This window comes from Perna viridis, chromosome 9 (assembly GCF_037379345.1).
Source record: "Perna viridis isolate PV_CMFRI_1.1 ecotype Kerala chromosome 9, ASM3737934v1, whole genome shotgun sequence".
Taxonomy (NCBI): domain Eukaryota; kingdom Metazoa; phylum Mollusca; class Bivalvia; order Mytilida; family Mytilidae; genus Perna; species Perna viridis.
The window spans coordinates 43124347-43146002 of record NC_142453.1 but is presented as its reverse complement, the minus strand read 5'-3'; the positions used below and the strand labels follow the sequence as shown (position 1 = coordinate 43146002).

General features: G+C 32.1%; 1 protein-coding gene across 7 annotated transcripts in view; it reads left to right on the top strand.

Moving 5' to 3' along the window:
* Nucleotides 1–21656, top strand: part of LOC148608621 (uncharacterized) — a 64231-nt gene that overhangs the window by 20467 nt on the left and 22108 nt on the right. For 2 of the 7 annotated variants that reach the window (XM_088543668.1, XM_088543667.1), the window contains exons 4-12: nt 863–1057; nt 2530–2616; nt 3339–3429; nt 4458–4543; nt 8019–9015; nt 9326–9412; nt 10829–10915; nt 13695–13781; nt 15449–15527. In XM_088543668.1, the coding sequence (XP_088399794.1) occupies nt 863–1053 (191 nt within the window). In that variant the 3' untranslated portion in view covers nt 1054–1057; nt 2530–2616; nt 3339–3429; ... (4 more) ...; nt 13695–13781; nt 15449–15527. Of the gene's footprint in view, nt 1–595; nt 671–862; nt 1058–2529; nt 2617–3287; nt 3430–4095; nt 4180–4457; nt 4544–8018; nt 9016–9325; nt 9413–10489; nt 10605–10828; nt 10916–13694; nt 13782–15448; nt 15528–21656 lie in introns of those variants that run through there. The other 5 variants (XM_088543673.1, XM_088543672.1, XM_088543669.1 and 2 more) reach the window with 5 other exon arrangements.

The following is a 21656-nucleotide window of genomic DNA, read 5'->3' as shown; positions in this document are numbered from 1 at the left end:
ACATAGGCCTGCAGCAGCGCTAAGCTTGTCGTATAAGGCGACTAAATAGTGCTCAGAAACCTAGCCGGGGGCTAGGCGCTCTGCCCACAGAGCAACTGGGATGTGTGCCCCAGGTGGTGGAATGGGATACCCCTGGCGTGTTACATGCTGGGGTTGTCAGGCTATAATACGGAAAACCTGACCGCAAACCATAGTGGTGCACCGTGTTGGGAAAGATGCCACGTTCCTCGCACGTTAAAGAACCCTGTTGTGGTATTCGAAAGGAGTAGGAACCTTTGCGCTCCGCCACAGGAGACTAAATTGCCCGACCTTACCCATCCCCTCTTTTTCCAGTGGCAATCAACCCTATTATCCTTGTGACCCATCCTTTTTTTTTTCATTTCATGTTCATTTTATCATCCATTTCATGTTCATTGTCTGAATATAGCTGAAATATTGCTGCTCGGACGTTAAACCCCAACAAACAAACAGATGTTTTGACAAAAAGAGCACAATGTGAAGATTTATTTCGCCCTAATCCTGAAAAAAAATGCAGGATGTTTATATCATGCCGTTGTGTTCCAAATTTACTGATATGTAAAGTATATTAATTCTGATATAAGGTTTAGCATTGCATTAGCAACATGAGTTTATGTTTAATATCTAGCTAAGAATGGCATACAGTAAAAAGGTAACAATTATTAACCCATAATTATTACATGCACAATACGACAAGCTGTAAAGAGTTCAAAATGCTACCACCAGATTGATGTCACGGCGCAGGAAATATGACCATATAGCACTTGGTTTAACTGACCTACACTGGTTATCTGTTGAATTCCAATGAAAATACGAACTTATCTTATGCTTTTATGCTTTATAGCACTGCATGGTATAGCTCCAGCATATCTCCAAAAGCTTCTGACTCTATATTGCCCATCAAGATCACTACGCTCCCAGAACTCTGTGACACGTGAAACGTCAAGAGTGAAAACGAAATCGTACGGTGATCGTAGGTTCGACAAGGCAGCTGCCACTTTATGGAATAATCTTCCCAGTAAACTGCGAGTTTAAAACCGTCAGTATTCTATTATTACACATTCGTTAAACTCAACTGCAATAAATTTAAAGACGATATCTAATGCTTGATTGCACAAAAACATTGCGTTTTCATGAAATTATAAAAAAAAATATATTGTATCATTTTCATGAGTTAGTGAATCCTCTCCTCAAAATACGCTCTTTCGGGTGAAACATATTTTTTTACAATATATCTGAACAGCTTTTAAATGTAAGCATAAGTATCATACATATACACAATTCAGCACAGATTAACTGCAATGCACATATTATTTTAGATAACTTAATGCTTTAATGCACAGAAACATTGCGTTCTCATAAAATTTTCAGATGTTTAGAATGGCTGAAACCGTTAACGACAATATGTTTTTGATCAATAAAATGTTGGGTTTGTATCTTAATATTGATGCGTTCGAGGTCATGATTCTTGGAGATGACATACATGTAGTGATAAAAAAATATTTGTTTGATCCGAGTGACTTCTCTTAAAAGATCCCATACCTGTGCATTAGATGTTGTGATTTTCATAATAAATCAATAGGCGTAAGCTTTAAAGTATATCTTGTACTAGAAGTTATGCATTGATTTGTTGACGGATGTTGAGAGATATGAGGTCGATGAATACATGATTGCCCGGGCATGTAATGGTGAATGAGAAAGAAATTAAGATCATTCTATTACTAATTTTCTATGTAGGAATAAATTATCATGAGCCGCAGCTATATTTAGTATTTCCTTTTCTTTACATTATCCGACATTTTTATGTGATGAGAAAATCAAACTTTTAAATGTAAGCATAATTATCTTACATTTACACAATTCAGCAGAAATCAACTGTAGTTATAAAAAATCTATACTACGTTTGATCTGAATGAATTCTGTGAAAAGATTTCATATCTGTGCATTAGTTTTTTTGTGGTTTTCTTCATAAAACAATTGGCGTTAACTTTAACTTATATCTTGCTCTAGAAGTAATGAATTGATATGTTGACGAATATTGACAGAAATGAGGGTAATGAATACATAATTGTCCGGACATGTAATGGTGAATGTGTTAGAAATTAAGATCATTCTATTACTAACTTTCTTTGTAGGAATGAATTATCACGAGCAATAAAGATATTTAGTATTTCCTTTTATTTACATTATCCGAAATTAATGTGTAATGAGAAAGTCAATCTTTCATCTGTTATGATAATGTAATTATTGATTATTTGCTTCATTTTAAAATGAAAGTACCAAGAACGTAAACACTATGTATAGAAGTTCAATATTGGCGAAGAAAGTATTTTAATTTTATTGATTTACTTTAAATTTTACTTATATCTTAGGGAGAATCATTTTTCTTAACCACATGATAAAATCGAAGAAAAGTTCATTTAACACCAGCTCTATCAGTGTATTCAATAATTTCTCTCGAAGTAAGTATCGGAAAGCGAAGGCATTATATGAATATACTGTACTTTTTAGGACTTAGGCGAAATCTGTCCTCAAAATAGACTCTTTTGGGCGAAACAAAGTTGAGGATGAAAATTTCAAAATCGCGTGTATTAAAGCGTAAGTATTCGTCTTTTACACTACAGCAGAAATCAACTGCAAAGCACTTTATTAAGGAATTCGTTATTGAACCGAAACATGGTGTTTTCATGAAAGTTTGAGATGTTCTGAATCGCCAATATATATAATAATAATCTTTGCAATGTATGTAAAAGCATCATTATATAATGGTAAGTTTATACGAAAACGAAAAAGCTGTTTTTTACATTGGCAAATATGAGTTTATTTGAAAGTGTTATTGCTAAGAGTTAGGGACAATCTTTGACTATTCATTTTTTTTTGTTTTCTACTAAAGCCCTGGATTCGTAATGAATACATTATTTCATAAAAGTTATGCGACATTCCCTATTTGTATTTCAAGATAGCATCTGACCGGTATTAAATAAATTATTATTTAGTGCTTTTGAAAACGAAAATGTTGCATTCGCACTATTCCTTTTTGGGACGAACTGATATAAAAACATGTACTTGCTCTAAATGTGCAGAATTAAGATGTCGTTTTCAAAAGAAACGTATTTTGTCACTGCATATTTATCTTAACTTTCAATCATTTTAGGGTTAATCATTGTTTCTTTTTAATGTATGTAATCTTAGCTTGATATTAAACATAAACGTATGTTGTTAATGCAATGCTAAACTTTATATCAGAATTAGTATATTTTTCTTTTCAGTAAATTCTTGAATACAACGGCATTATGAAAATATCCTCTATTTTTTCTCAGGACTTGGGCGAAACAAATACTCAAACTATGCTCTTTTGGGTGAAACATAGTTACGCAATGTATTGTATCGTATCTGTTAGAATATGAAACTGTAAGTATCCTAATATTATATATTCGTTAAACCCAAAAGCAATAAATTTTAAGAAGGTATATAATGCTTAGTTGCACAAACACATTGCGTATTAATGAAATTTTAAAATTATATTGTATCTTTTTCAGGATTCAGGCGAATCCTTTCCTCACAAAACGCTCGTTTGGGTGAAATATATTTTTACAATATATCTGAACAGCTTTTAAATGTAAGCATAAGTTTCATACATTTACACATTCAGGACAAATAAACTGCAATGCAATTGTTATTTTAAATGACTTTTAATACTTAAATGCAAAGAAACATGGCGATCTCATGAAATATTGTAATTTTTAGTATAGTCGATATCGTTAGCGACAATATGTTTGATCAATAAATGATCACTAAATTGTTGTTTTTTGTATTTTAATAATGTTACGTTCAAGGTAATAATTCTCAGAGGTGACATTAATAAAAATATGTTTTGTTTGATCAGAATGGATGCTCTTAAATGATCCCATATCTTTGCATCAGTTTTTGTAGTTTTCATAATAAAACAATCGGCGCTAACTTTCCTTTAAGCCTGTACTAGAAGTTATGAATTGATTTGTTGACGGATGTTGACAGATATAAGGTTGATGAATGTGTTAAAATTTAAGATAATTCTATTGCTAATTTTTTTTGTAGGAATGAATTATCACAAGCCGTAGAGATAATTAGACTTTCTATTTATTTACATTATCCCGTTATGTGTGTTAAATGAGAAATTCAAACTTTCATCTGTTATGAATAAGTAATTATTGTTTTTCGGCGTCGAAAACATTTTGTAAATTTTGAGATGAAAGTAGCAAGAATGTATAAACTATGTACAGAATATCAATTTTGCCGAACGAAGTAATTTTATTAAATTGTATACATGTATTTACTTTAAATTTTAATCATAAAAAAAACATTTTACAGAGGGCTGCTCTATCAGTGTATACAATAATTTCTCTCAAAATAAGTATCGGAAAGCGAAGGCATAATATGAATATCCTCTATTTTTTAAGGACTTGGGCGAAATCTTTTCTCAAAGTAGACTCTTTAGGCGAAACAAAGATAAGCATGGAAATTTCAACAACCCTTGTATTAAAACGTAAGTATCCGTCTTTTACATTACAACAGAAAACAACTGCAAACCACTTTCTTAAGGAATTTTTATGTGTTCATGACAGTTCGAGATCTTCTGAATCGCCAACATATATGTGTAAAAATTTTTGTGATGTTATGAAATAACATCATTAAGTAATGGTAAGTTTATAAGATAACGAAAAAGCTGTTTTTTGTTTTTTTTACATTGGCAAATATGAGTTTATTTGATAGAGTAATTGCTAAGAGTTAGGGACAATTCTTCGACTATTTATTCTCTTTTTTACCCCACTAAAGCCCTAATGAAAACACTTTCTTTATAAAAATTATCTGACATTCCTACTTTTTAGTAGAAGATGGCATTTGACGGGTAGTAAATAAATCAATGCTTATTGCTTTTGAAAATAAAATTTTGTAGTCACACTATACCTTTTTCTTAGAGAAACTGAATTAAAGAATAAAAATAATAATAATAAGTATCCGTCTTTTACACTACAGCAGAAATCAACTGCAAAGCCCTTTATTTAGGAATTCTTATGTATTCATAACAGTTTGAGATGTTTTGAATCGCCAACATATATGTATAATTTTTTTTGCACTGTATGAAATAACATCATTATATAATGGTAAGTATATAGGAAAACGAAAAAGCTGTTTTTTACATTGGCAAATATGAGTTACTTTGATAGAGTAGTTGCTGAGAGTAAGGGACAATGAGAAATAGAAATCAATAACAAAACTTTCTATAATAATGTACTATGTTGACCTAGTTAAACCAAATTTATAAAATATTGACGTGTTTTGTTTACACATAATTTGCTTTTTGTCCTTGTTTTCTGACAACAAGATGTTATGTCATAGATATGTTACACTTTCAAATAGATACAGAAAGAAATGTTGAAATAATTAATAATGAAAGGAATGTCATTAAGCAATTTAGTCGTCAAACTGCATAGCGTGTACAGTCTATATATGAAGACGTAATTAAAGAGAAATGTTAGTCAAAATATTAACAACTACGGTCATATAAGATAAAGATATCTTAGAAAATTAATATTATTCTCTATCAAGGCTACCGGAGATGACAGGTGTATAAATAAACTGCAATATTCAACCAATTGCTACATTGTGGGCTTTGTAGGAGTCCATTGTTTAGTAGGAAAATTCTCACTTTACTCAATAACCACGGAGAAAAAAAACTTGAGATCGTGACTCGGTGTCGTTACAAGCAGATTTACTGAGGCATTTCTGAATCATGTAGGCGTCGTTTACTGTCGCATTATCATTACTTGTAACTTATAAGAAATACAACAAACGATTTATAATACAAGGGTTGATACAACCCGGGGATGTATATGCTTCTTCTTTAGATAACTACGTATCAGACAACGATCCTTCACAAGTTTGATTGAAAGAATGTCAAATCTTCTGCTGCTCCCTATACACATGTAAATGGGCATTTGTGTTTAATTAAGTTTTTTTTTGTTAGAATAAAAATCTGTCGCGTTATTGCATTCCAAACTTATTATTTCTTTTTAATTTGATGAATAATAAAATGCAATACTGATCAGATAGGTATAATCAATAAAGCATTCGTTTTCCACAAATATATCAAGTATAATATCAATTTGAACAATGGCAAACACAATTTTATCATATTTTTATTTTTTTCGATTTATGATTGATTAAATTCTATAACCAAGGCTACACTTGCATTAGTCGTTGCAGTATTTGTAATAAAACATTTCATTAAGGGTAAAGTATTATTTTGGTTATTGCATGTCCTTCGTTGTGTGTGTCAGTTACTGATGTCTGCTTTTGTCCCTGGTATATATTCTTTTGTTTTCTGCTAGAATCTTGATTCTCTTGATTACACTTCCTTTTGTGCCAGAAAAAATATAAAATTCAAGTCAACGAATTATGAGGTATGCAATTGAGAAATAAGTAGGATAAATAATGTTTTGTAATGCATTATTATCCACAAATTCGTACTGATATAATTATTTCTTTGTAATCAAATGTATCAGACTTTTCTTGTTTATTATCGGGTTTTCTTCTAAGGCATACTAAATAAATCATTCGTCTAAGCTATTAGCTTGGTGATGACAACACCATTTTTTTTAGTTATTATTTACAATATTTATATAGCGCCAATCTAAACTGCATTTACTCTAAGCGCTTTACGGCATACAAATGATATACAATACAAAGTATGTAGTAATCAACACCTACAATTATACAAAAGAATGTGAAAAGAGAAATATTTTTCAGAACAGTAATTATGTATCTAAGATATAGAAATTTGTAAAGTAAAAAAAGACGAACAAAAACAAAACATAATTATAAATTATGTAATTAAAGCATAATTAATTATTAAAACATTATTTAAATAGTATACAAATATTAGATAGAAATTTTCAGACAACATGACATGCTTTATCATTGTTACGCTAATGATTCGCAGATATATTTAGAAATTGAACCAATTGACAACTGGTCCGAAATATCCACACGAATTGAAGCTTATGTTGAGGACATCAGCTCATGCATGACGAGCAAGCTGTTAAAGCTCAACCAAGATAAGAATGAATTACTGAATCTAAAAATTATAGCTAAAGTAAAAATATCTAGAAAATATATATATATATTTATCATTTGAATGAAATAAAAAGAATTAAAAACAATAAAAAATGTTTCCATTAAAAAATAAAAATTCAAAACATAACATTACTGTGTTAAAAATGCCAGTGATAGAATAGATCAATAAACTCATATTCTAACAGATACAAAACCCTGCGAAACTATGTTTCGACTAAAATAGCAGAATTTGAGGATTTATTTCGCCCTTATCCTGAGAAATAAATGCAGGATGTTTATATCATGCCGTTGTATTCCAGAATTTACTGATATGTAAAGTATATTAATTCTGATATAAAGTTTCGCATTGCATTAACAACATGAGTTTATGTTCAATATCTAGCTGAGGATGACGTACAGTAAAAAAGAAACAATTATTAACCCATGATTATTACGTGCACATTACGACGTTACGGCAAATTCTGCTCTTTCATGGTTTCTCTCGTATTTACAAAGAAGGACTCAACAAGTATCCGAGGAAGCCATCCAACCCAATTCGATCAAATTAAACTTTGGCGTTCAGCAGGGACCTGTTTTTGGGTCCAGAGTTCATTGTATGTTTTCTTAGCCTATCGGATACACTTGGGCAAAGATTGACCGAATTCGTTGTTACATTACGGACAGTGCTTGCAAAACTCTAACATCGAGATTGGAATACGGCAACTCCCTTATATATGGCGTGAAATCTAGTAGCTTGAACAAGCTTCAAAGAGTTCAGAATGCTACCGCCAAATTGATATTACGGCGCAGAAAATATAACCTAATAGCACTTGGTTTAATTGACCTACACTGGTTACCTGTTGAATTCCGATGTCAATACATACTGATCTTATGCTTTTTTATAGCACTGCATCATCTGCATGGTATAGCTCCAGCATATCTTCAAAAGCTTCTGAGTCTATACCGCCCATCAAGATCACTACGCTCTCAGAAATCTGTGACACTTGAAACGCCAAGAGTGAAAACGAAATCGCACGGTGATCGTAGGTTCGACAAGGCAGCTGCTACTTTATAGAACAATCTTCGCAGTGAACTGTGAGTTTTAAACTATAAGTATCCTAATATTACACATTCGTCAAACTCAACTGCAATAAATTTAAAGACGGTATCTAATGCTTGAATGCACAAAAACATTGCGTTTTCATGAAATTATAAAAAATATATTGTATCATTTTCATGAGTTAGGAGAATCCTCTCCTTAAAATACGCTCTTTCGGGCGAAACATATTTTTACAATATATCTGAACAGCTTTTAATTGTAAGCATAAATATCATACATATACACAATTCAGCACAGATCAACTGCAATGCATATATTATTTTAGATGACTTCTAATGCTTTAATGCACAAAAACATTGCGTTCTCATAAAATTTTGAGATGTTTAGAATGGCCGAACCCGTTAACAACAATATGTTTGATCAATAAAATGTTGGTTTTGTATCGATTCGTTCGAGCTCATGATTCTTGGAGATGACATACATGTAATGATAAAAAAAAATATTTATTTGATCCGAGTGACTTCTCTTAGAAGATCCCATATCTGTGCATTAGTTTTTGTAGGTTGTTTCATAACAAAACAATAGGCGTTAACTTTCAAGTATATCTTGTACTAGAAGTTATGAATTGATTTGTTGACGGATGCTGAAAGATATTAGGTTGATGAATAAATAATTGTCCGGGCATGTAATGGTGAATGTGTTAGAATTTAAGAAAATTCTATTGCTAAATTTCTTTGTTGGAATGAATTATCACTAGCCGTAGAGATAATTAGATTTTCTTGTTATTTACATTATCCCGATATGTGTGTGTAATGAGGAATTCAAACTTTCATCTGTTATGAGTAAGTAATTATTGATTATTGGCTTCGAAACAATTTGTAAATTTTGAAATGAAAGTAGCAAGAATGCATACACTATGTATAGAATTTCAATATTGCCGATGAAAGTATTTTAACTTGATTGCATACTTTAAATTTTAATTATATCTTAGGGAGAATCATCGTTCGTTACAATATGATAATTTCTACTTGTTTAAGATCAAAGAAAAAAATCAATTTACAGCGGGAAGCTCTATCAGTAAATACAATAATTTTTGTCAAAATAAGTATCGGAAATCGAAGGCATGGCATACATATCCTGTATTTTATTAAGGACTTGGGCGAAATCTTTCCTCAAAATAGACTCTTTTGGGCGAAACAAAGATGAGCATGAAACTTTCAACAACCCTTGTATTAAAACGTAAGTATCCGTCTTTTACAATACAGCAGAAATTAACTGCAAAACACTTAATTAAGGAATTCTTATGTGTTCATGACAGTTTGAGATGTTCTGAATCGCCAACATATATGTATAAAATTTTTGCACTGTATGTAATAATATCATTATATAATGGTAAGTTTATACGAAAACGAAAAAACTGTTTTTACATTGGCAAATATGAGTTACTTTGATAGAGTAGTTTCTAAGAGTTAGGGACAATTCTTGCACTATTTATTTTCTTTTTATTAAAGCCCTGGATTCGTAATGAAAACGCATTTTTATAAAAGTTATCCGACATTCCTAATTTGTAGTTCAAGATAGCATCTGACGGGTAGTAAATAAGTCATTGTTTAGTGCTTTTGAAAATAGAATATTATATTCTCACTATACCTTTTCTTTAGAGAAACTGATATAAAGAAAAAACATGGACTTACTCTATATGTGCAGAATCTCGATGTTCTTGTTCACAAAAAGTATTTTGTCAATGCATATTTATCTTACTTTTCAACCATTGAAGGGTTAATCATTGTCTCTTTCTACTAAAGGTTTTTCTTAGCTAGATATTAAACGAAAACTCATGTTTTAATGCAATGCTCAGTTTTATATCATAATTAGTGTATTTTTCATTTCAAAAAATTCTACAATACAATAGCATCATGAAATTATCCTGTATTTTTTCTCAGGACTTGGGCGAAACAAATACTCAAACTGTGTTCTTTTGGGCGAAACATAGTTTCGTAAGGTTAATTGCATACATGTATTTACTTTAAATTTTAATCATATCGTAGGGAGAATCATCGTTCGTTACCATATTTTTAAGGTAAAAAAAAATCATTTTACAGCGGGCAGCTCTATCAGTGTATACAAAATTTCTCTCAAAACAGGTATCGGATAGCGAAGGCATGATATGAATATCCTGTATTTTTTCTCCGGACTTGGGCGAAACAAATACTCAAACTGTGCACTTTTGGGCGAAACATAGTTTCAAAGGTTAATTGCATACATGTATTTACTTTAAATTTTAATCATATCATCTTTCGTTACCGTATTATTAAGGTAACAAAATCATTTTACAACGGGCAGCTCTATCGTTGTAAACGATAATTTCTCTCAAAACAAGTATGGCAAAGCCAAGGCATGATATGAATATCCATTTTTTCCGGACTTGGGCGAAACAAATACTCAAACTGTGCACTTTTGGGCGAAACATAGTTTTGAAGGTTAATTGCATACATGTATTTACTTTGAATTTTAATCTTATCATCGTTCGTTACCGTATTATTAAGGTAACAAAATCATTTTACAACGGGCAGCTCTATCGTTGTAAACGATAATTTCTCTCAAAACAAGTATGGTAAAGCCAAGGCATGATATGAATATCCAGCATTTTTTAAGGACTTGGGCGAAATCGTTCCTCAAAATAGACTCTTTTGGGCGAAACAAAGATGAGCATGAAAACTTCAACAACCCTTGTATTAAAACGTAAGTATCCGTCTTTTACACTACAGCAGAAATTAACTGCAAAGCACTTTATTAAGGAATTCTTATGTGTTCATGACAGTTTGAGATGTTCTGAATTGCCAACATATATGCATAAAAATTTTTGCACTGTATGTAATAACATCATTATATAATGGTAAATTTATACGAGAACGAAAAAACTGTTTTTACATTGGCAAATATGAGTTACTTTTATAGAGTAGTTTCTAAGAGTTAGGGACAATTCTTCCACTATTTATTTTCTTTTTGTTTTTTATTAAAGCTTTGGATTCGTAATGAAAACACTTTTTTATAAAAAATATCCGACATTCTCAATTTGTACTTCAAGATAGCATATGACGGGTAGGAACTAAATCACTGTTTAGTGTTTTTTTGTTTTGTTTTTTTTTTGTTTTTTGTTTTTTGTTTTTTGTTTTTTTTGTTTTTCAAATAAAATGTTGTAGTCACACTATACCTTTTTCTTAGAGAAACTGAATTAAAAAAAACATGGACTTGCTTTATATGTACAGAATCTCGATGTTGTAAACAAAAACTATTTTGTCACAGCATATTTATCTTACTTTTCAACCATTTTAGTGTTAATTATTGACTCTTTCTACTGTATTTCATTCTTAGCTAGATATTAAACACAAACTCATTTTTAATGCAATGCTCAACTTTATATCAGAATTAGTATATTTTTCATTAGAGTAAATTCTTAAATACAACGGCATTATATAAATATCCTGTATTTTTTCTCAAGACTTGGACGAAACAAATACTCAAAAACTGTGCTCTTTTGTGCGAAACATAGTTTTGTAAGGTTAATTGCATACATGTATTTATTTTAAATTTAAATCATGTCATAGGGAGAATCATCTTTCGTTACCATATTATTAAGGTACAAAAAATCATTTTACAGCGGGTAGTTCTATCAGTGTATACAATAATTTCTTTCAAAACATAATCGGAAAGCGAAGGCATGATATGAATATCCAGTATCTTTTTAAGGACTTGGGCGAAATCTTTCTTCAAAATAGACTCTTTTGGGCGAAACAAAGATAAGCATTAAAATTTCAACAACCCTTGTGTTAAAACGTAAGTATCCGTCCTTTGCACTACAGCAGAAATCAACTACAAAGCCCTTTATTCTGATGTGTTATTGATCAGAAAATAGGCATATTCATGACAGTTTGAAATGTTCTGAATCGCCAACATATATGTATAAAATGTTTTGCACTGGATGTAATAATATCATTATATAATGGTAAGTTTAGAAGAAAACGAAAAAGATGTTTTCTTCATGGGCAAATATGAGTTTATTTGAAAGTGTTATTACTAAGAGTTAGGGACAATTCTTTGACTTTTTATTTTCTTTGTTTTCTACTAAAGCCAACGATTCGTTATGAAAGAGTATACAAGGGAACCAAGGTAATAGCGGTAATCAAAAGAATTTAATCCAGGGACAAAGACCAGACATGGAAAACAGACATACACAACAAAGAACATAAAGAAACTAAAATCATACATACAAAGTTACAAAAGTAAATGAGGAACTCGGACTCCACTAAAAACTGGGAGCATGGACCAGGTGCATCGGTAGAGTAGCTTTTCTAGAAACACCCGCCGAGTTGCTCATAAAAAGTCAAGTCCGGGGTAGACGGACGAGGAAAAGAAGCCTATGACCCGTCAAATAAATTAGTTCTCCTGGTGCTGATGGATACACCATAACGATTCACGAGTTCATGATGACGACCATAAAACTTCTGTAGTGATAACTTCAATCTTGCAGCAACATAACCCTGTACCAGAAGCCTATTTGTTAGAGTTCTAGCGCGAAACAAAAAGTCTGCGTAGTTTCGGCAAGCTCTGGCATAACGTATGAATTGAGATTTGAACACTCCATACACAGGAGCCGAAGGGATGTTGCCACAGATGAAAGGAAAGTTGACAATTCTGAACGAAATGTCATCACGTTTGTCGTAAAGTTTGGTCAATAGGTTTCCTTTATCATCGATTTCTATGTGTAGGTCAAGATATGAGGCTGACTTCACAGTGTTTGTAGTATCCTTTATCTCAAGTACTTTTGGGTAGATGCGATGTATCAAATCCCCGAAATTAGGATTGTTTAAAGATAATACGTCATCTATATAGTGGAAACTGAGATTGAAGGATCTAGCCAAACGATATTCTTTCTTTCTGATCAGATCAGCTATACAGACAGCCTCATAAGAGTGACGGAATAGGTCAGCAAGAAAAGGAGCATAATTTGTTCCCATTGGAATGCCGACTGTTTGTTGAAAAACACGTCCACCACACTGGACAAATATGTTGTCGATTAAAAATTCCAGCATTTTGTAAACATCTTCCTCTGTATACATTATTTTATAAAAGTTATCCGACATTTCTTATTTGTATTTCAAGATAGCATATGACGGGTAGTAAATAAATTATTGTTTAGTGCTTTTGAAAAAAAAATGTTGCATTCACACTATACCTTTTTGGGAGAAACTGATATAAAAACATGTACTTGCTCTAAATGTGCAGAATCAAGGTGTTGTTATCAACAAAAAGTACTTTGTCACTGCATATTTATCTTACCTTTCAGTCATTTCGGGTTAATCATTGTTTCTTTTTACTCTATGTCATTCTTAGCTAGATATTAAACATAAACTCATCTTGTTAACACAGTGCTAAACCTTATACCGGAATGATTATGAATTTCGCTTTCAATAAATTCTGGAATTGAATGGCATTATATAGATATCGAATTTTTTTTCAGGATTTTGGCGGAAGAAATCCTCAAATTATACTTTTTTGAGTTGAATTATGGTTTCATAAGGTTGAGTAACTGCTAGTATAAAACATTGTAAGTATCAGATCAATACACATTCAGTGAGCTCTTCTATAATCAATTGAAATACGGTTTCTACTGTTTAAATGCATAGAAAGAGTAATCAACTGAACCAGGATTCCAGCGGAAATCAAAAGAATGTTATCGATTACAATTAAAACTGTGAGCATTGACCAGGTGTACTGGTAGGGTGGGCATCCTCTGCTTTTCTAGAAACACCAACTTGGTTGCTCATAAAAAGTCAAGTCCGAGGTCGACGAAAAAAAAGAAAAAATAGACGTTCAACAAATAGGTTATTATGGTGCAGATAACACAGTAACTATCCACGAGTACCTGATGACGACCATGTACTTTGTTGTGATGACTTCAATCTGGAAGCATCAGTAACCATGTTTCCAAAAGTCTAACTGTAAGAATTATAGAGTGATACAAAAAGTCTGTGTAGGAACGGCAAGCTCTGACTTATGATTTGTGATTTGTGAACTTTATACGCAAATACTGAAGAAATGTTGCAAAGAAAGTTTGAAATTGAAAAGAAAGTTGACAATACGGAAAGAAAAGTCATCGCGTTTGTCGTATTCTTTGTCAATAGTTTCCTTTACCATCGATTTGTATGTGTAAGTCAAGATATAAGGCCGAATCAACAGTGTCGGTAGTATTCTTTATCTCAGGTTCTTATGGGAAGATGCGATGTATAAACTAGGACTGTTTAATGACAATAAATCACCTTTTTAACGGAAACAAGAGCATCTGATAAAACTATGTTATGTTCTTCGTCGGTCAACTATTATCTTTCCTTTTTGACTAGTTTGAGAAAATCGTTTGTCGTCCCTTTTATGGTCATTGGACTGTTGGAAATATTAGATACTAATAGCACGTCACATGTGACTGTTTGATGCACAGTGTGTAAGTTTGTTTACCATGTATATTGATGATTAATTGTGTGTGGTTATAGGTGGTCTGATCCCATCAAATATTTAGAGGGAACTTCTGATAAGTTATCAACTGCTAATCTCACTGTTAATCTCGAAGTTTGAAAATCAACAGTTGACTACTTAATGCATACTATAGGTCAAGGATTAATCAAGGGAACCAAGGTTATAGCGGTAATCAAAATAATGTAATGCAGGGACAAAGACCCGACATGGAAAACAGACATACACAACAAAGAACATAAAGTAACTAAAATCATACATACAAAGTAAAGTAACAAAAGCAAATGAGCAACTCGGACTCCACTAAAAACTGGGAGCATGGACCAGGTGCACCGGTAGGGTAAGCGTCCTCTGCTTTTCTAGAAACACCTGCCTACTTGCTCATAAAAAGCCAAGTCCGGGACAAACGAGGAAAGGAAAACTATGACCCGTTGAATAAATCAGTTTTCATGGTGCAGATGTCAAGAACACGTCTAACCCTTATTGCTAAAGTTGAAGCAATTGTTCAGTTCGTTACTCCAACGCAAATAATGAGGTATATGGTCATGTTTGATTTCTATAGAAATTTGTTTTCTAATTTTGCTACTGCTGTTGAACATTTAACACAACTTCTTAGTTTTAGTGAGAATCCCATCTTTCGGTCGAATGGCAAATGCCAGATAACTGTTGAAAATATAAAATCACTGTTGACTAGTTTTCCGGTCTTAATATCTCCAGATTAAGAAAATGTTTTCATACTTTTTGTAGACGCAAGCGACGTTTATGTTGGAGCTGTCCTGTGCAAGGAGAGGCCAGATCTTCTAAACCAACCAATTCCATATTTTAGGTAGAAATTAATATTGAAAAAGAATGTTTTACAATATTATAAGCTTTATAGCATTTTGATTTGTATTTAGGGGGTGTTAGAATGCTATATATGTTTATTACATTCAAGGTGAATATGTTTTAGCTACTATTATACTTGTTTGATTATTATTGCTAAATACAAAAATAGTAATATTGTAAATATATTATTTTAATAAATGATTTTTTCTAGACTTTATAACCAAACAAGTACTGTTTTTCGCGACTCTTTAATGATGCATTACAATGATGTAAATTGGTCCAGAACTTTCGTAGTATTTTTAGAACATTTTTGACTTTGTACTTAAATGCTGGATTTCTTACACTCAAATTAATTTAATCGACTCATCAGTGTTTTTTTTTTTTTTTTTTTTTTTTTTTTTTGTTTGGGGGGGGGAGCTATTTTATAAAAGTGCTTTAATTCGTTAAATACTAGACTTATATACATACATTTGTACCTTGAATTAAGTGTTGAATAGTACATTGGACTCGATGGATATTAACATTTTCAATGAAATTTTTAATCATGGAATTTGTAACGTTTTATTTAAATGATTGAAATCGTAATTTTTCGCTTGTTGACTGAACTTTTTGACATTTACTAAAAAACTAACTATGTGGTATTCCATTGATATAATCAGAAATCAATGGGTTAGAATTTAACATTTAACACCCTGCCTGTAAAAAACATCACATAAAAACAAACTTGCTGAAGTATTTGATGACATTTCATTTGTCATTCTAATCACAACATGTCTACACTATAATTTAAGGAATGAATAACTGGTCTCTGTAAATACAACCTTAATGTAATTACTGATGACAGATGACTGAACGCTCCCCAACAGACCATATTTTGATTAGATACTTGAAATTATTTTTTTGCACATAGCAAAGCTCATCTGCACTATAAGTGTTACAATTTTGAATGAGACCCACCTTTGAAATTTTTAAACATGCATGTGTGCCAGATTTTGTTAAGATAGCTGCTTGCCTTAATGTTGATGTTGTTTTTATAAAACAGCAACATTATACTGGCTGTTCTTTATAGCTGGAAGTCGTGAGAATAGAGATTTAATATATGCTATAAAAATATATTATTGGGCCAAGTACCAGTGAATGAAGCTCCCTAAACCTAAAAGACCGTTTGCATTTTTAGGGTGTTTTGTGAGGTTAACTTTCTTTCAAAGTTTAACTCATATCCGTTCCCTATAAAAGACGACCACACTGATAGTATTGGTATTGCACATTTTGTCAGTGCATTCGATCTGCTAAAAAGCTATGTACAAGTGTCATTGACAAAGACAGCTTGTGAGATATCAGACGGCTTGTTTTAGTATAAAATCATGCAATTTAATATAACAAAACGCACCACTAACATTAAGAGAATTATTAATGATGTTTTGAAGGATCTTAATACATGTATCTTTGTATAAGGTAGTACAAGCATACGAACTGTGCTACGATCAATCGAACCATCCGTGTTACTTTTTATTAACCCAACATCAGGGACAAAACAGAGGTGATATTAAGCTTGTTTATATTTACATTTTCAATATATCATATCTGCCTTGATTTTGATTTTACTTTAACTATAAAAATAAATGTTTTGTTTCAATGTGAAAGTGGTTGTTAGACGAAACGGTTCAAATCATTGACATCAAACAATATTGTAAAACTTTTGAACAATATGCGATATTTCGTATACTTCTCACCAGATTACTAAATTACATTTCGCACACGGAAATTATACCATTTTTCATGAATCGTACAGTCAACCTTACATGTTAAGTTGACTCTTAAATGAATAAATTTTTAAATATAGGCAAAAATATATATTAACAATAATCAGTCCTGCCTTTCTTTATTTTATGACTGTTATGACTTTTTATTGTCTGATAATTTCAATCCTGCCTTTTATTTTAAATTTGATCGTAGCAACATCCTGCAATGAATATTAAATTGTAGTTTTCTTGAGTGTACAATACAAAGTTTTGTACAAGACCCTGCGTAACCCGCTTGTTGTTAACACACATAGTATTTGTTTTCACATTTTGAAACACCATTTGCATATACAGGTCGTTATGCCTGTTTTGTTTAAATCTTCGGCCGACCAAGATTGCAAGTATACTTGCAAATTATGATGTCCTTGTTGAATTATAAAACTTACACTGCAATCGGCCCTCGTGTGCGTTTCAAGAGTCAATAACAGTTAACCTTTTTACGAAATGATTTTTTCTGTAACTTGTGTACTAGACCAAATATTGAACTGATTTTCATGTCTAAGCAATAGATAAGAAGTTTTGATTAACAGTCTCAAGTAAAGCAAGCAATTGAATGAATGACAAATTTTGAACTCAAACGTATTGGTAGTAACGAGATAGTAAAATTCTACCTACAACTATGAATTACGACACACCAGTCAACTATTATTTAGGGTTGTAGTAAATCAAACACATACGTTCATTGTTGAACTGAAATGCAAAGCTTAAATGTTGATTGACAGCCATTTCCTTCCAAAAATAAAAAAATAACGAGGCTTGCAATGATATGAAATCACTCATCATTCATATCAAGGTCGAATTGTAAACTAGTAAAACACCTAGTACGTTACAAAAGAGGGTATCTGGTAATAAGCACTATGGGGAGTGAAGTTTATTTTGCCTTGCACTGTGATATTAATGTTACAAGTTTCAATTCAGACCAATATTAGATTAAACTTGTTCAGAATTCAAAAGAGCGTTTCATATAACTGAATAAAATGTATGTTTTAGTCATCATTTTATTGATTTAGTTAATATTTATAATATTTTTATTGACCCCTTATGGGATAAGTAAAGAAACAAATACAATATAAATAGAAACACTATATCATATTAAGCTATTGAAACATAGAAATGAAATAAAAAATGATTAAATACGTATGCACTTAACCAATGTGGACCTCATTTTCACACTTCTAAAGACTGCTTCATTAAATCTACAACAATGGGTAATTCACCCATATCTTAATTTAGAATAAGAATAGGTTTATCAAAAGAGTCAAGTTGGCGAAAATCTGGGAATTTATCTGACGAAACTTTTTTTTTAATTTGCCCTTAACCCCTCATTTATTTTGCAATTGAAAACTCATTTAAAACTTTGCATATTTGTCAACTTCTCTTTTAACGGTGTATATTTTTATATCTACCATGTTCCAGTTCCAAGTAATGATCACTAACGCGGAACATTGTTAGCATCTTTATACTATTAAATGTTTACTTTTAAATAATCTGACATTGGAGTATTTTATTAGCAACATACCTTTGTTCAAGAGGCATAATTGTATGAAGTCTAAAGTGGTGCCCGAATGATGGAATGGTGTACCCTAGGCATGCCACATGCTGGAGTCGTCAGGCAATAATACGGAAAACCTGGCCACAAACCATAGTGGTGCAACGTGTTTGAAAAAATGCCTTGTTCCTCGCATGTTAAAGAACCCTTCTATGGTATTCTATCGGAGTAGGAACTATTGCGCTCCGCCACAGGAGGATGAATTGCCCAACCCTACCCTCCTCTCCCTATTTCCAGAGGCTATCAAACTTTGCCGACTCTATCATCCTTGTGTCCCGTCCCATTCTTCATTTCATGTTCATCGCCTGGATATACCTAAAATGTCGCTGCTCAGTAGTTAGACTCCAACATTAAATCTATCAATCAATCAATCAATCTTAAGATAGCTATACTTCATGAAGTACCGTTTACCTATCATACATGCTCTTCACACTCGATTTGTACCGTGCTCTTACCATGAAAGTGCGCTTTTTACCCAAAACATCACAGCTGTTGTAAACCGTACAATTAACATGACCATAATAACGTGCATTCTTATGACATATGTTGAAAACCGTTTTCTTTACAATGAAATACATATACCACATGAAAAAAAAAAAAAAACATAATACCACTGAAAACAAACATGCTTTTTTGATCAGAGGCGGTTTGTATCCGCAACATTCAATGCTACTTGAAAAAAAATTGCCTATCCAAAACATACATTTTCATCATAACTGCTACAGATAGTACTTCTGAAATGTTCATAGTACTTTCCTGCCCAAGTAATATTCGTTCATCGCATCTTATTGGAAACCTACTATAAACATGGCCATTTCACGTGAAATAGCATTTCCTGCCCAAAATTATAAATGGTAATTGATAATGACGGTATATGGCAACATTATGTGCAAATACGTTTTCCTACCAAATAAATGAATGCTCATCACATCTGATTGAATGTACTCTGAATTTGGCCAATCTACTTACGAACGTCGCTTTTCTACCTAAATTATACATGCTCACCATATTTGATACTTTAAATATGACCTTCCTACATCAGATCCGATTCAAACGCTACTCTTAAAATGGTCACTCTATTTGGAAAGCAATTCCATACCCTTAATGTGTATGATTATTGCATATGGTACTGTTAACATGGCCTTACGTTTAAAATAACAGTTTCATACGCATAATTATTCCTGCTCATGAAATTTTATTCGAATATTACTTTAAACATGTTAATTTCACTTAAACAAAAACTATCCGACCCAAAACATATATGCTCATCAAGTTTGATGCAGACTATACTCTTGATGTAGCGACACTAATTGACAAAGCAACTTTCTACCCCCTAATGTACATGCTTATCACATCTGTCGCGTATTGTACTCTTTACACGTCCTTATTATATAGCATGTTTACACAAACAATCACCTGATTTTAACCGTACTTTGAGCATGATCATACTACTTGAAGCAGCACTTTCCTACACAAAGCATCCTTGCTTATTACATCTGATTCAAAACCTACTCTTAACATGGCCAAACAACTTTAAATAGCACGTTCCTTGGTGAGATAAAGTTTTTGTACACATGATAATTGCATCAGATTAAAACTTTAATCTAAATATTTCAATAGCACTTTTAAACTCAAAACATGCATAATTATTAAATCTGACGTAAAGTGAACTATATTCCTGACATGATAACACTCTTTGAAACAGCGCTTTCTAACTCAGAATCATTCATGTTTATCAAACTGATTTGAACTCTTCTCTTATCATAGCTTTACCGTAAACTAGCACTTTTCAACCCAAAACATAAGGCTCATACCGTATTATTAACATAACAATAGCACGTTCCTACTCAAACATCCATCCTGATTTCATCTTATGTGGGCTGTACTTTAAATATGGCCATACTACTTGACAGAGCTCTTTCTTACCAAAATCATAATATTACATCACATCTGATGATGACCGATCGCTCAACACATCCATACTACTGAAAACTCATTTCTTTCCATATCATCACATCATATTCTAATCGCATACTTAGCATAGTCATTCTCCTTCAAATATTAATTTAATCCAATTCAACATGTTTATTATGTACTCTATACATAGCTATACTACTTGTAGTAGTACTTCCCTATCCAAATTATTCATGCTCGTAAAATCTAATTCGAACATCCACTTAACACGACCTAACAATTCAAAAAAGAAAGTTATAACCCTGTTTAAAGCTGTTTATTCGATCCGATCTGATTCAACATGACCATATCACTTGAAATAAACTCTTATTGATAACATTGTCATACTATGTGAAATAGCACTTTCCCACCGAAAACATCACATCTGATGTGGACAGTACACATCATATGGCCAAATCACTTGAGATAGCACTTAACTACCAAACACATATGTGATTCTCGCATCAGTTGCCGACTTCTCTCTCAATATAGCCAAAGAACTTGAAATAGCCCTTTCCTACCCCAAAATATTCATAGTCATTACATTTTCTCTGACTTCTACTGCTGACATGGGCATGTAGCTAAAAATAGTACTTTCCTACTAAATTCATACATATTCATACATGTTCTTATATCTGATTTGTATCGTCCTCTTGATATAGCGAACCATACCTAATGTACTCTAAACCTTGAGTGGCAACGTAAGAACGGGTTTTCATACAAAAAGTGTACTTGTTGATTCCATCTTTTTCGTATGTGCTCAAAATATATCGGTACTATTTGAACTAGCGCTTTCCTACCCAAAACATGTACACCCACCACATCA